The sequence below is a fragment of the Bos mutus genome, chromosome 18 (genome assembly GCF_027580195.1).
Source record: "Bos mutus isolate GX-2022 chromosome 18, NWIPB_WYAK_1.1, whole genome shotgun sequence".
Taxonomy (NCBI): Eukaryota; Metazoa; Chordata; class Mammalia; order Artiodactyla; family Bovidae; genus Bos; species Bos mutus.
Window position 1 is genome coordinate 5954550 of NC_091634.1, and position 15618 is coordinate 5970167.

Consider the following 15618-nt stretch of genomic DNA (forward strand, 5'->3'; position numbering starts at 1 on the left):
AGATCTTTAGAGCTGAGAAAAAAACACACTTAGATGTCTCAAGAACCAAAGGAAGGTGAAATTTTATCAGGGCAAAATTTGAAATTAGCACAACATGGTAAATCAACTCTACTTCAATAATAAATTAAAATGCAAAAAAGAAGTCCCCGCAAACCAAAGCAAACAAAAAAAAACCTTTCTGGAATTTGGAATTAAAAAAGGTGAGTGAGCTAAGCTTAAGAGACTAAGAAAGAAGTAGCATGCAGGGTTTGTCACATTAATGCATGAAATATTCATTGCAATAGGCAAAATAAGCCTCAGACTCTTATGTTTTGACTTTTTTTTTTTTTTTCCATACACACTAAAACCAACCTCGGGGCTCTAAATCCTCCCAGTCAACGGGTTCTGGATTATAGAGGTGAACAAGACAGCTCAGGTTTTGCCCTCAAGGAATGTGAGCTCTGCAAAAGCAGCATCTCCAGATGTCCTTGTCTGTTTTTGTTCACAGAGAGACCTGAGTTGGCACACAGTAGGTGCTCAGAAAGTAGGTGTCGGATGAGTCCTTGGCTCTTACATCCTAGCAGAGACAGAGACTTGGAGACACAGTTAAAGGCAGATGCAGAGAGCTGGGGGGCAGACCGAAAGAAGAGCCTGGATGGTAAGAGGTCAGGAGAGGCAGCCCCGGATGGCCGGGAACCAGGGAGGGAGTAGGCACCCTTTGGGTCCCCACCCAGTGCCCCATTTCCTGAGGGGCCAGGAGCCACCCACCCCTTCTCCCAGCCTCTTGGCTTCCTTCCCCATTGGCAGGTGGCCCTGCCCAACTCTCGCCCACACCTGGCTGTGCACGGCAGTCTGTGGAAGTCACCTGCGGGGGCCCCTAGACCAGATCCCTGCCCCTTTCTGCCCCCAAAGCACCAGGTCCTGGATGTGGGTCAGGAGGAGGTGTTGAGGGGGTCCCTCGGCAACGTAGCCAGAGTCTTCCTGGCCCCAAATGGACAGCAAGGGAGACAGAGGGTCAGAGACATGTGGAGATGCATGCACTCAATGACAGAGAGAGAGAGGGGGAAGGAGGAAGAAGGGGAAGAAGAAGATGAAGAAGATGCAGAGACAGAAATAGAGATAGGAGACAGGGAAGGGTAGGGTCAGAAAAGAGAGAGGTAACAGAAAAGATACAGAAAGAGACCCAGGGTGTGGAGAAAGAGAGGTTAATTGAGAAGCACAGAAACACACAAAAGGGCATGAACAAATTTTGGAGGTGATGGATACATTTGTTATCCTGGTTGGGGTGGTGGTTGGATGAATGTGAGTCAGAACGCATCACGTTGTACATACTGAACATGAGCATGTTATTGTAGCTCAGTCATACCTCAATAAAGCTGTACGAAATAAAGCAGAAAGAGACACCGGTTGGGCGCCTTAATACTGAAAGAGACTCAGAAAGATTCCAAGGCCAGCGGAACACAGAGAGAAGCCTAGAGCAGTGGGAGGCGGGCAGGGGAAGCCGAACGAGATAAGGCACAGGGAAGACGGAAAACCGAGCCCAGCGCGCCTCCGAGCGGGCGAGGCGCTGGGATTGAGGCTCGGGGAGGCCCCGGGGCCAGAACTCTGGAGACCTCTCCCCATCCCGGGGCCAGGGAGGCAGGGAGTGGCTTTCGGGACTGGGTGGGGGGATGCTTTGGGGGCGGAGGTGGGGGGAAGGCCGTAGGAGTGGTTGCTAAAGCCCTGTAGGGCGCCTCACTACCCGGGAATGCGCCCCGGGGATCATTGGGTGGTTATAACCCAGGCCGGTGCCGGGAGCCGAGGAGGAGGAGGAGGTGGAGGAGGTGGCTGCTGCAGGACCGCGGCGGCGGCGGCCTGAGAGTCTGCGGCTGAGCCGGGAGCCGGGTCCCCACCCGCCACCTGGGGGTCGCGGCAGGTGAGCCCTGGGGAGGGGCGAAGGGACGGAGAGACGGCTCCGCGTGGGGTCTGGTCTGGGAAGGATGCGTCCGGGTCCTCTCTCCATCCCATGTCCATCCTCGCTCGGAGACCGGAGACTGGAGGATGCTCCGAAGTCTAGAATTTCCCCCTAGCCTCAACTCAGCACTCTGGGTGGACCACGTGCTCATGGCCCCTCTCTGCTCTGAGCCACAGGGTGTGGAAGGAGATGGGGTGGGATAAGTGGTCCCAGAATCACCCGCCCACCCTCTTCTCCCCCACCCACCTCCATCAGGTGCAAAGACCATGGCCGCAGCAGGAGCCCCCTGGTCCTGGATGGTCCATGCCCTAATCGCAGCCCTGATTCTGGGGGCGAAAGGTAACCAGGACCTCAGTGTGTGCACACAAGCCAACCGTGCTGGGGAGGGGGGAGGAGGGCCGGGGAGCTGTCAGGGACTCTGTGATCCAGGGGGACCCCGTGTGACCAGTTATGGCCACCAGGGTCGGGTGACTGTGAACCTGCATTTGTGATTTTGTGTGGCGGTGGGACAGCTATGTATGTGAGCGTGTGTGTGTGTGTGTGTGAGTGTGTGTGTGTGTGGTGCCTTTTCCCATATCAAGTGACTATCTGTGACAGGTGGGACTACCCTTTGAGACTGTACATGTGATTGTGTAACTGAGTGTGTGTGCATCCAAGATGATGTGTGTGTCTCAATGATTGTGTGGGTGGCTGTGTGTGTGCTGTGAGTGCTACTGTGTGCCTGGCTGTGTGTGGCTGTTTGGCTGTGTGTATGGATGCCAGCTGGTTTCTGTCCCTGCATCACAGGATTGTGTCTGACAAAAGTGCTCGGCGCCGTGAAAATGTGTGGCTAGGTGCCTTCACGTAGCAATCTGTGATTGTGTGATTGTGGCTGGGTGTGAGGTTATGGGTGGTTATGGGTGGCTCTCTTTGTGACAGCTACATGTATTGCTCACTGGTTTGACAGCAAGGAGATCAAACCAATCGATCTTAAGGGAAATCAACCCTGAAACACTCATTGGAAGGACTGATGCTGAAGCTGAAGCTCCAGTATTTTGGTCACCTGATGCGAAGAGCCAACTCATTGGAAAAGACACTGATGCTGGGAAAGATTGAGGGCAGGAGGAGAAAGGGATGACAGAGGACGAGATGGCTGGATGGCATCACTGATGCAATGGACATGAGTTTGAGCAAGCTCTGGGAGTTGGTGGAGGACAGGGAAGCCTGGCGTGCTGCAGCCCATAGGGTCGCAGAGAGTCAGACATGATTGAGTGACTGAACAACAACAACTTTGTGTGACTGATTAAGGCTCTATGTATGGGTGACTGTATGTGGCCGTGTGTTTGTAGGATCTAGCTCCCTGACCATGGATCGAACCTGGGCCCCCTGCATCGGGAGCTTGGAGTCTTAGCCACTACTGGACCACCAGGGAAGTCCCATGACTGCGTGTTTGTAGGGGTTGTATGAGTGACCACGCAGTGGTGTGTGTGGAGTTCCCATCCCTCCTGCAACAGACCGAGTGTGCGGAAGAGGCCGTCATCATGAGACAGTGGCTGTGTGACAGTGAATGAGGCTAGGCGACTTGCCCTGTGTCATGCGTGGTCCACAGAGTCTATCTAACCTTGTCACTATGCTATCGTGCTGTGTGCAGAAGTGAGGGGCAGTCTCTACGTGTCTGTGCACAGGGTATATATATACAGGTCACTAAGATGCTGTGTGTGGGTGAGTGAGATCATGTCAGTTCAGTCACTCAGTTGTGTCCGACTCTTTGCAATCCTGTGGACTGCATGTCCATCAAGTCGGTGACACCATCCAACCATCTCATCCTCTGTCGTCCCCTTCTCCTCCCACCTTCAATCTTTCCCAGCATCAGGATCTATTCCAATAAGTCAGTTCTTCGCAACAGGTGGCCCATGTATTGGAGCTTCAGCTTCAGCATGAATATTCAGCTCCAGTGAATATTCAGGACTGATCTCCTTTAGGATGGACTGGTTGGATCTCCTTGCAGTCCAAGGGCCTCTCAAGAGTCTTCTCCAACACCTCAGTTCAAAAGCATCGATTCTTCGGCGCTCAGCTTTCTTTATAGTCCGACTCTCACACCCATACATGCCCACTGGAGAAGTGTCAGCCTCCCCCGAGTGAATGTACTTGGGGAGCGTCTGCACCACGAGGCAGAGCTGCGTGTGGGGATGATTCGTGTCGCTGTGTGTGTGCGTGTCTGTGACAGCCGTCACAGACAGGCGATGAACAGGCAATGGGAGAACCGGTGATGGAATAAGGTATCTGGGTCCCTTCGTGCAGGTTTGTGTGAGGAAGAAGGGTGCACACTTGTGTTTTTGAATTCACAAAACAACTCTGCTCTCCACCGCCCCACTCTGATGAACCCCTTCCCCCTGCCCCAGTCTGAGCACTTCTCCTAGCTCTGTCTCTTTTCCTCAACCATACCCCTGGTCCAGACTTTATCTACACTCCGGGGTCCTTGGGCTGTGCCCCTCCACCAAGAAAGGCCCCAGCTTCTTTGGGTTTACCTCCTTGGGCCAGGTTCTACCTCCGGTCCTGGCCACAGTTCCTAGAACCCAGCTCCGGCCTCTTCCTCCAACTCAGGGCTCTTTATAGAATCACTCCTCCCCTTGACCCTGGCCTTGGCCTCGCCCAGATCGATTTCAAGCCCCACCCATATCTCAGGCCCTGCCCACACAAGCCCAGACCCGGCTCTTTAGAAGGCTTGACTTCCTCACTTTTGGAAACTAGGCCCCACCCCTTAGGGCCCTAGCCCCGCCCCTCACCCACCGACTGGCCCCCGCCCCCGGCGTTCAAGCCCCGCCCCCGAGCTCCATCCCGCCCACTTTCTGCCCCCAGACCGGGTTCTTGCAAACGATGTGGCTTCCTGCGACGACCCGTCTGCCTTCAGGCCCTCTGGGAGCACCCCGGACCTCAGGCCTGGGGCGACGGAGGACACCCGGGCGGATGAGAGCAGCAGCCGCATTGTGAATGGGACCGACTGCGAGAGGAACAGCCAGCCGTGGCAGGCTGCGCTGTTGGTGAGATTCAACAAGCTCTACTGTGGGGCCGTGCTGGTGGACCCGCAGTGGCTGCTCACGGCTGCCCACTGCCGCAAGCAGTGAGTGGGGGCTCCAAGAGGAGGGCGGGGGGAAGGGCATGGAGGGTCTGGTGAGGATGGGATGGAGTCGAGGGAGCAGGAGGTGGCAGAGTTGGGGGTGGGATTTAGAATGGAGCTGGGGAGGAGAGTGGGTCGGGGATGACGTTAGACTGGGAGTGGGTTGTGGTAGGGGATGGGAGTTAGGGATGAGCTGGATTTGAGGCTAGAAATGCAAGCGCTGGATGCTTACGAATGCAAGGCAGGAGACACAGGAGACGTGGGTTCGATCCCCGGGTAGGGAAAATCCCCTGGAGGAGGAAATGGCAACCCACTGTCAGTATTCTTGCCTGGAGAATCCCACGGACAGAGGAGCCTGGAGGGCTACAGTCATGTCCAAAGGGCCGCAAAGAGCGGGATACGACTGAACACGCCTTCTTTAAAGGATTAGGCCTGGGTGAGGGCTGGTTTGGGGTCGAGAATGGGTTGAATTTGGGTTTGAGCTGATGCTTTGGAATGGAGATAGTATTAGGTTTGGCTCTGGAATTAGAGCTCTGGTGAATTAGAGCTCTGGAATTTGGCTCTGGTGAAGATTGGGATGCAGTGGAGATAAAAATGGAATTTGGATATGGTGGGGCTTGGGACTAGATGTAGGACTGAAAATGGAGTTGGGATTAGAGCTATGGGTGGGGTTGGAGATGTTCAGATTTGAGGTTGGACAGGGTTAGATTGGGCTTCTCAGGTGGTACTAGTGGTAAAGAACCTGCCTGCCAATGAAGGAGATGTAAGAGACATGGGTTTGATCCCTGGGTGGGGAAGATCCCCTGGAGGAAGACATGGCAACCCACTCCAGTATTCTTGTCTGAAGAATCCCATGGACAGAGGAGCCTGGTGGGCTACAGTCCATGAAGTTGCAAATAGTTGGACACAACTGAATCGACTTAGCATGCATGGTTAGATGTGAGATTGAGGATGGCTGTATTTGGGGTTGAGAATGAATTTGTTCATGGTTTTTGTGGGGGGCTTCCATTGTGGCTCAACTGGTAAAGAATCCGCCTGCAATGTGGGAGACCTGGGTTTGATCCCTGTGTTCGGAAGACCCCCTGAAGAAGGGAAAGGCCACCCATTCCAGTATTCTGGCCTGGAGAATCTCACGGACAGGGGAGCATGTTGGGCTACAGTCCATGGGGTCGCAAAGAGTCGGACATGACTGAGCAACTTTCACTTCACTTTCTGTGGGGAAAGGATTAGAGTTGGCGCTGGGGACAGGCTGGAGACGCGTTTGCCATTGTGACCGGGGCGGGGTTAGGCAAAGGTTGGAGGCAAAGATGGTGTCGGGGATGGGTTTGAGGATGGGGGTGAAATTGGGGTTAGGGGTAGTTTTGGCATGGGAGTTGGCATTGCATATGGGGGTCGGGATCAGAGTCAGTGCGATGATCAGCACCCACCTTCCTCAGATTTTTCAGAGTCCGTCTTGGCCACCACTCGCTGTCACCCATGTATGAGTCCGGGCAGCAGCTGTTCAAGGGCATCAAATCCATCCCCCACCCTGGCTACTCCCACCCTGGCCACTCCAACGATCTCATGCTCATCAAACTGAACAAAAGGATCCTCGAGACTCCGTATGTCAGGCCCATCAACATCGCCTCCCGTTGTCCCTCTGCTGGGACCAGCTGCCTGGTGTCTGGCTGGGGAACAACCAGCAGTCCCCAGGGTGAGTGTTCGGGTCTCTCTCTCGATGCCCACCTATGTCTGCCTTCTCTCCTTCTCCGTCTCTGAACACTCTGCCTTTCCCTCGTCTCCCCGCCCCCGCTCCCCGCCCCGCCCTGCCACCCACCCGCCCATCTTCCTCCATCACTCACCCCCTGCCCCTCTCTGCGGTCTCTCTGTTCGACAGTTACCTTCCCCAAAGCCCTCCAGTGCCTGAACATCACGGTGCTGAGTGACGACCAGTGCAAGAAGGCCTATCCAAATCAAATAGATAACACCATGTTCTGCGCTGGGGACCAGGCGGGCAGAGACTCTTGCCAGGTAAGGCTGGAGATTTCTCCATTCATTCCAGGGGACATGGGTTTGATCCCTGATTCAGGAAAGAAACTCTCACATGCCATGGGACCACTAAGCCCACTTGCTGCGATGAAGACCCAGCAAATAATAACAGTGATAATGATGATAATAATAATAATGGTGGCTCAGTGGTAAAGAATGCGCCTGTCAGTGAGGAGACAAAAGTTTGATCCCTGGGTGGGGAAAATCCCCTGGAGAAGGAAATGGCAACCCACTCCAATACTCCTGCCTGGAGAATCCCATGGACAGAGGAGCCTGGTGGGCTACGAGCAGTAATAATATACCCTATTTAATCCCACCATTAGTACCACCATTTCAAAATGTAATTAATATGTAAGAATTAAGTGTTTTACATCCTTTGAGTCTCATAGTAAGTCTTTGAAAGCTAGTGTGGATGTTTTTCAATGGTTTTTCTTTTTCCTGTTTTTTTTTCTTGTTTTGTTGTTTGCACCAGTGTGTCCTTTTCCACTGACAGTATATCTCAGATGGGGCTAGCCGTGTCTCAAGTGCTCAAGAACACTGTGTAGCTAGTGGCCACTGCGTCAGACAGCACTCATCTCAAGGGAGAGATCAAGCCTGTGTTATATGGACAGGGAGGGTGTGCCCTGAAAAAAGATCCCACATCTAAGGGGCCACCCTTCATACCACGTACATCACATGTGTTCAGTTGCTCAGTCGTGTCTGACTCTTCTCAACCCCATGGACTGTAGCCCACCAGGCTTCTCTGTCCATGGGATTTCCCAGACAAGAATCCCAGAGTGGGTTGCCACGCCTTCCTCCAGGGGATCTTCCCCACTCAGGGATCGAACCCAGGTCACCTGCATGGCAGGCAGATTCTTTACCGTCTGAGCCACCAGGGAAGCCCTGATAAACATCACAGGTTTGTCTTATTTATTTTGGCACTTTTCAGGCAAGTGTAGTCTTAAGAATCTTATCCCCACAAAATCTGTAGTAGGAATGTTTTCTGACAAATGCTCGTAAAACATCTCAAAAAAGGAAAACAGGAACTAGGGGTATTTTTTTAAAGGCAGTATTTAATAGACAAGATTGATCACAAAGTTATTGGTGTAGTAAATAAATTTTTAAAAAATCCTATGGTCAAGAAACTGCATAAACAGTGTAATTTCAGAAAGTGGTAAGGACCATGAAGAAAATAAAATGTAGTTTTATGGTAGCAAGTGATGGGGGAGCAACATACGGAAGGGTGGTTGGAAGGACCTTGAAGAGGTGACATCTGAGCAGAGATTGACACACAGGAGCCAGCCTTGCAGAAGTTAAGAGCAAGAAAAGCATGTGCAAAGGCCCTGAGGCAGGAAGGAGTTCCGCTGATTGAAAGAATAAAAAAAAAGAGCCAGCATGTTTAGGGGACAGAGGTTGAGAGTGGAAGGATGAGTGGAACCCAGTGTTCAGCAAATACTTCTTGATTCTCAGGACACAGCTTCTTTATGTTCTCATGGCCGCTTTATTTGTTGAGGATGACAGAAATTAATGTTACAGCTCAGGGCCCTTCCCTGTAGTCAGGTCTGGATGCGTGCTAAGTTGCTTCAGTCTAGTCTGACTCTTTGTGATCACATGGATTGTAGCCCGCCAGGCTTCTCTGTCCATGGGACTCTCCAGGCCGAGAATAATGGAGTGGCTTGCCATTTCCTTCTCCAGGGTATCTTCCCAACCCAGGGATCAAACCTGGATCTCTTTTGTCTCCTGCATTTGGCAGGTGGGTTTTTTACCACTAGCGCTACCTGGGAAACATCCCCTCCTTCCAAAGGAACCTTTCTCCCTCTAAAGGAATGTAAATTAACAAGCTCTCTGCTGGCAGGATGTATGTTTAGTAATACTGGTGTTTAGTAAGCTGTGGGCTCAGACAGCACTCCAGACCCATTCTGATGTCTGGGGAAAGCTCCCCTACCCCAAAAATCTTACAAATGTAACAAATGCAAAACCTTTCCAGGTCCACCAGCTTAATCTCTATTCCCAGTTAACACTGGAAGCACACACATCTGGATGGAGGGGTTTTTATGAGAAGAAAGCACATCTGATTCAGATACCAAAATCTTAAAAAAAAAAAGCTTTAAATTTTGTATTGGGGTGGAGCCAGTTAACAATGTTGTGACAGTTTCAGGCGAACAGCAAAGGGACCCAGTCACACACATACATGTATCCATTCTCCCCCCAAACTCCCCTCCCATCCAGGCTACCACATGACATTGAGTTCCGCATTCTCTACAATAGGTCCTTATTGGTTATCCATTTGAACTAGAGCAGCATGTACATGTCCATCCCGAACTCCCTAACTATCCGTTCCCCTTGGCACGCGTAAATTGTTCTCTAAGCCTGTGAGTCTCTTTCTGCTTTGTAAATAAGATCATGTGTATCATTTCTTTTTAGATTCCACATAAAAGAGATGTTTCTCCTTCTCTGTCTGTCTTACTTCACTCAGCATCCAGATGTCAACATCGTAAAATGCGTAGCCTTTCTGTAGCCAAGGGTAGTACCTTGGTTTTTTTTTTTTTCCTAAACCTCAAGTGGCTTTTTCATACCCGAATGCGGTCTGGGCGTGGACACTAAAAGCAAGAAGTAATAACAATCATACTAATACTATAATAATAATAGGAGCTAATTAATTGCCAGACACTCTTTTTAAGTGGTTCAGAAGCATCAGCTCAATTAACCCATTTAACCATTATTATTAACTCTGTTCTACAGACAAGGAGCCAAGGCTCAGAGCAGTTAACTCACTGCCGAGCGAAAGGAACTCTGCAGGGATATTAAACAACAGCGAACAAAAAAGGAGAGAAATTAAACCACAATAAAGTGGAAATTTAGCAATTGGGGCAGCAGAGCTTTTTTTGCCTGGAAAACAGCATCTGCATTATAATATGAGAAGAAGCCAGGTCGGAGGGATTTTGCATAAACATAAACAAGAAGTGACAGGAAAAATGCAGAGTATTATTATAGGAAGGGTAATTACAGGGAGCTAAGGGAATTAAGCACAGGCAACCCAAATTAGTCCTCGAGAGCGATCCTCAATTCTGAACCCTCGGGGGACATGTGACAATGACTGAAGATGTTTTTGGTCGTCTCAATGTGTCTGGGGAGGGAGGGAGCGCCTGGTGTGTAGTGGCTGGAGGGCTGCTGCTAAAGGCCTAACAATGCACAGGACAGCCGCCCACAGTGAAGAACTGTGGTCCCAGTAAGTTTCCCAGGTGGCTCAGTGGTAAAGAATCCACTTGCCAGTGCAAAAGCCACCGGGGGCACAGGTTCCATCCCTGAGTCAGGAAGCTCCCTTGGAGGAGGAAATAACACCCCACTCCAGTATTCTTGCCGGGAGAATCTCATGGACAGAGGAGCCTAGCGGGCCACAGTCCATGGGATTGCAAAGAGTCAGACACGACTACATGACTGAGTGAGCCTGCAGAATGTTAGCAGTGCCAGGCTGAAAAAGCTTCACCCAGGGGTTGACGACTGCTCCTCTGCAAAAGTGAGGTATAGGTACAAGGCGGATTGATGTCAAGGATGGGTAAAGAGTGAGGAAGGGAAAGGAAGGCGTGTCCAGGAGGAGAAACTCAGTTGGAGGGAAGAGGGAGAAAGAAATAGAAGGAAAGACAGGCCACGAGGGAGACAGACAGAAAAGAGAGGCTTTGGGTAGAGAGGGACAAGGGGTCAGCTCGTGTTAGTCACTCAGTCGTGTCCGACTCCTTGCAACCCCATGGACTGTAGCCCACCAGCCTCCTCTGTCCATGGGGTTCTCCAGGCAAGAATACTGGAGTGGGTAGCCATTCCCTTCTCCAGGGGGTCTTCCTGATCCAGGTAATCAAACCCAGGTCTCCTGCATTGCAGTCAGATTCTATACCATCTGAGCCACCTGGGAAGCCCAGAGAGGGACAAAGAGGGTTTCTGAAGGGTGGACTTGGCGTGAAAGAGTAATACGCTCTCCGTATGTCTCTTTACCTGTGTCTCGCCCTCTGGTGTCTTCCTCATCTGTGTGGCCCCCACCCTCTACCTCCCCGCCTCCCTCTCTCCTCCACAGGGTGATTCTGGGGGCCCCGTGGTCTGCAATGGCTCCCTGCAGGGCCTCGTGTCCTGGGGAGACTTCCCCTGCGCCCAGCCCAACAGACCTGGTGTCTACACCAACCTCTGTCGCTTCACCAAGTGGATCCAGGACACTATCAAGTGCAATTCGTGATTCACTCCTGGATCCAGCATTCTGGACTCCCCTTGTCCCCCTGATCCCCCCACAAGTCCCCGCCTGTGCAGGGACCCTGACACTCCTTCCAGACCCCAGTTCCTTCCCTAAAATGTTGAGGTTGCTCATCTCTCCAGCGCCGCCCTCCACCTGGAGTCAAGATCCCCCTCCCCGGGCAGTGGAGAGACCAGTCCTTCTGGTCGGATCCTGAAGACAGTCCCCATAACACCCAGGGCGAAGGCTGCACCTCAGTCTCCCCAGTGCTTCCTTCCTCAGGTCCAGAGTCCACCTTCTCTGCAGCTGTGACCCAGATTTGATCCCAGAAATAAAGCACCTGAGAAGCAGGCTCCATGTGTACAGTCTTCCTTGAAAAGCCGGGTGGCCAGGAACAGGTCACAGGCCCCTCTGCACTGCTGTTTGCTCTGTTGGGTCATCTTCGCGACTGCAGGAAACAGAGATTCCTTTGATCAGCTTTTCAGTTTATTCACAAATGCTGATCAACTGATGATTTCCTGCCAGGAATGGGTCCACATGCTGGGGATACTACAGCAGGCAGAACAGAAAAGATAGACACATTTTATACTCTAATAAGTGTGTAAGTGATATGAATAAAAGGAGAACAGAGCATGGGGGAAGAAAAGGAATGTTGGGGGAGGGGCATGTTTATACCCGATGGTCCGAAGGGTGTGGGGGAGCAGTAGCCACCCCCACCCTTGTCCCAAGGTGTCCACATCCTAATCCTGGGAATCTGTGAATATGTGACTTCGTGCGTGTGTTAGTTGCTCAGTCGTGTTCAACTCTTTGCAACCCCATGGACTGCAGCATACCAGGCTCCTCTGTCCATGAGATTCTCCAGGCAAGGATACTGGAGTGTGTTGCCATTTCCTTCTTCAGGGGTTCTTCCTGACCCAGAAATCGAACCCAGGTCTCCCGCATTGGGGGCAGGTTCTTTACTGTCTGAGCCACCAGGGGAGTCCCATGACTTTACATGGCAAAGGATGTTGCAGCTGTGACTAAATTAAGGATTTTGAGAGGGAGAGGCCAATACAATCCAAAGGGCCCTTATAAGAAGGAAGCAGGGTAGGGAGTCAAAATGAGAGAGAGACTGGACAATGCTATGCTGATGGCTTTGAAGATGAAGGAAGGGGCCATGAGCCTAGGAATCAGTTCAGTTCAGTCACTCAGTCGTGTCCGACTGTTTGCAACCCCATGAACCTCAGCACGCCAGGCCTCCATGTCCATCACCAACTCCCGGAGTTCACCCAAACCTATGTCCATCGCATCGGTGATGCCATCCAACCATCTCATCCTCTGTCGTCCCCTTCTCCTCCTGCCCTCAATCTTTCCCAGCATCAGGGTCTTTTCAAATGAGTCAGCTCTTTGCATCAGGTGGCCAAAGTATTGGAGCTTCAGCTTCAACATCAGTCCTTCCAATGAACACCCAGGACTGATCTCTTTTAGGATGGACTGGTTGGATCTCCTTGCAGTCCAAGGGACTCTCAAGAGTCTTCTCCAACACCACAGTTCAACAGCATCAATTCTTCTGTGCTCAGCTTTCTTTATAGTCCAACTCTCAAATCCATACATGACCACTGGAAAAACTATAGCCTTGACTAGACGGACCTTTGTTAGCAAAGTAATCTCTCTGCTTTTTAATATGCTATCTAGGTTGGTCATAACTTTTTCCTTCCAAGGAGTAAGCGTTTTTTAATTTCATGGCTGCTGATGGCTTTGAAGATGAAGGAAGGGGTCATGAGCCTAGGAATGCAGATAATGAAAAAGGCTCCGAAACGGATTCTCCCTGAGAGCTCCCAAAAGGAATTCAGTCCTGTCTGCCAGTGCCTTGATTTTAGCCCAGTGAGACAACACTGAACATCTGACTTCCAGAACTGTAAGACAGTAATTTCTGTTGTGTACTACTAAGTTTGTGATCATTCGTTACATCAATCGTTACATCATTCGTTACAGCAATAGGAAACTAATGTAAAGAGCCTCTCAGAGGAGGAGGTATTTGAGCTGAGACCTGCAAGATGAAGGGTTTCTCTGGTGGCTCAATGGTAAAGAATCTGTCTGCTAACGCAGGAGACGCAGGTTCTATCCCTGTGTTGGGAAGATCTCCTGGAGAAGGAAATGGCAGCCCACTCCAGTATTCTTACCTGGAAAATCCCATGGACCAAGGAGGCTGGTGGGCTACAGTCCATGGGGTCCCAAAGAGTCAGACACAACTTAGCGACTTAACAACAGCGTGTGAGATGAAAAGTGACCACCCCTGAGAATGTCTGGGACCTGGAATTCCAGATAAAAGGTTAAGTGCTTGGGCTGCAAGATGGTGATAGAATGGGTATTTCTGAGAACGCAATGAAGGCCAGTATACCTGGAAGATGGTTTGTTTGTTTCCCTAAAAGGTCGGGAAGCCACTAGAGGTTTTAAAGCCGGCTGGTGACAATGCTAAGCAGATCATTCCAGATATTGATGGAAAACAAAATGGAGCTGCTTATGGGCCAAAGTTAAAAAGGGAGGTGCGTTATCAACAGACTGTCCATGACTTGTAGTTGGAAAACGATGGGACAGATAGTTGCCTCTAGGACGGCTCACTCTTTCCCCATGCAATCTTGCTTTCATGGTCTCTTCTCATTTTCTGCAAGGGGCCTCTGTTTTCTCATCACTTCTGGGACAACTGGCTCCAGTGATTGGGTTGTCTTAGTTCACAGTCAACAGAGAGGAAAAAATCTGATTGGCTGCTCGTGGGTCAGGTGCTGACTCTGGATCCAATCAGCTATGGTTAAGGAGGTGGGGCCACCTAATACGGGCCAAGCAGTCCATCACCCCACCTTCAGCAGCAACCCACGGGGCAGTGCCCTTGAGAAGGCTGCAGGGTGTGGCGGTGGAGGAAACAGACCCGTCTGGGGACAGGAGTTTTGGTCTTCAGAATCCAGACTTCAATATTGTATTTGCTCTCAGTTCACCCAGATTTTTGTCTATAGATGTGAACGTTTCCTTCTCACCGTTGCCCTGTATGTTATTATGTAAACGTGCTTCAACTTACTTACTCATTTTTACTTTGGATAAGTATTGGAGTAGTTTCTAGGTTCTTCAACAGTTTTAAACAGCTTACCTTTTTCCTGATGTAACATCTATTGGACTTGCCTGTTGGTCCAGTGGCTAAGACTCAGTCCTCCCCACATGCAGCAACTAAGACCCGGTGCACCCAAATAAATAAATATTACGCCCCTAAAAAAAAAAAAAAAAAAAAAAACTATGGTGAAAAGAGTTTAGGAGAAGCCATGTGCTTTGATTCTCCACCCACCCCATCCGCATTCTTCTTTCTGCTGATGGTGGAACCCAGAGACGTCCTGGATGGATTTAGACTCCAGGGTCAGCAGGAGATCAGAGGGGAAGTGTGTGGGCCAGAAGACAGAAGTCAAAGAGGTGGCTGTCATTCTCTGCACCGCATCACCACCTGAGACCCTCTGTTTCCATGGCGTGGCACGTGACTTAAGTAAAGACGTTCACCCTACCTCTGGGTGGCCACATGATCCAGTTTTAAGGGGTAAGACAGCAGCTGAAAACTAGCAGCTGGATTTTCCCGGGAAGTTTTTGTTTTGCTGATAAAAGGGAGAGCATCATGTTTGGACTTTCCCCCTCTTCCCACTTGGCATGTAGGTGCCCGGAGGCAGACCCTCCACTATGAGGATAAAAATCACAGGATAAAGATTGGGTCGCAAGAAGCAAGAGGAATCCTGCATTCTTGGTGACTCGCTTAAGTATCTGCTTCAGGCACGGACTTCCAACATCTGGGCTTGAAACAGAGAGAATAAAACCTTAAGTGTCGGGGCTTCCCTGAGGGTCCAGTGGTTAACAATCCGCCTTGGAATGCAAGGGCCACCGGTTCGATCACTGGTCTGGGAAGATCCCACGTGCCGAGGGGCAACTGAGCCGGAGCACTGCAACTGCTGAGCCTGCCCGCCTAGACCCCCATGCTCTGCAACGAGAAGGCACCGTGGGGAGAAGCCTGTGCGCCACAGCTGCACAGTAGCCAGCACTTGCCGCACCTAGAGAAACCCCAGGAGCAGCAACGAAGACCGAGCACAGCCAAAAATGAAACAAGTAAATAAATGTATCTTTTAATAAACCTCAAGCGTCTGAGCTACTGGAGTTGGTTTTTAGTATGCTGATACGGAGGAGATGGTGGGGAGAAAAGTTTCCAGGAAGTAAAAGCCAGTAAAAACGTTGCGCAGATTTTTCTTGGCAGGTTCGACTTTCTCTTCCTGAGTAAGGATGTGTCTTTTCCGACGGGGAGGCCAGGATGGGGCAGGCGTCAGTAAACAGTTCCCATGAAGGGTGGAGAGGATCAGTGTG

At 50.9% G+C, this 15618-nt stretch overlaps 1 protein-coding gene across 1 annotated transcript; it reads left to right on the plus strand.

Moving 5' to 3' along the window:
* The first annotated feature begins 1023 nt into the window (after positions 1 to 1023).
* LOC102286390 (kallikrein-5) lies at positions 1024 to 11505 on the plus strand. Its single transcript, XM_070388421.1, has 8 exons — positions 1024 to 1115; positions 1763 to 1894; positions 2189 to 2272; positions 3522 to 3565; positions 4772 to 5033; positions 6467 to 6723; positions 6907 to 7040; positions 11104 to 11505. Exons 1-8 carry the CDS (start codon positions 1024 to 1026, stop codon positions 11257 to 11259), a joined length of 1161 nt encoding a protein of 386 aa, XP_070244522.1. The 3' UTR covers positions 11260 to 11505.
* The last annotated feature ends 4113 nt before the right edge of the window (positions 11506 to 15618 follow it).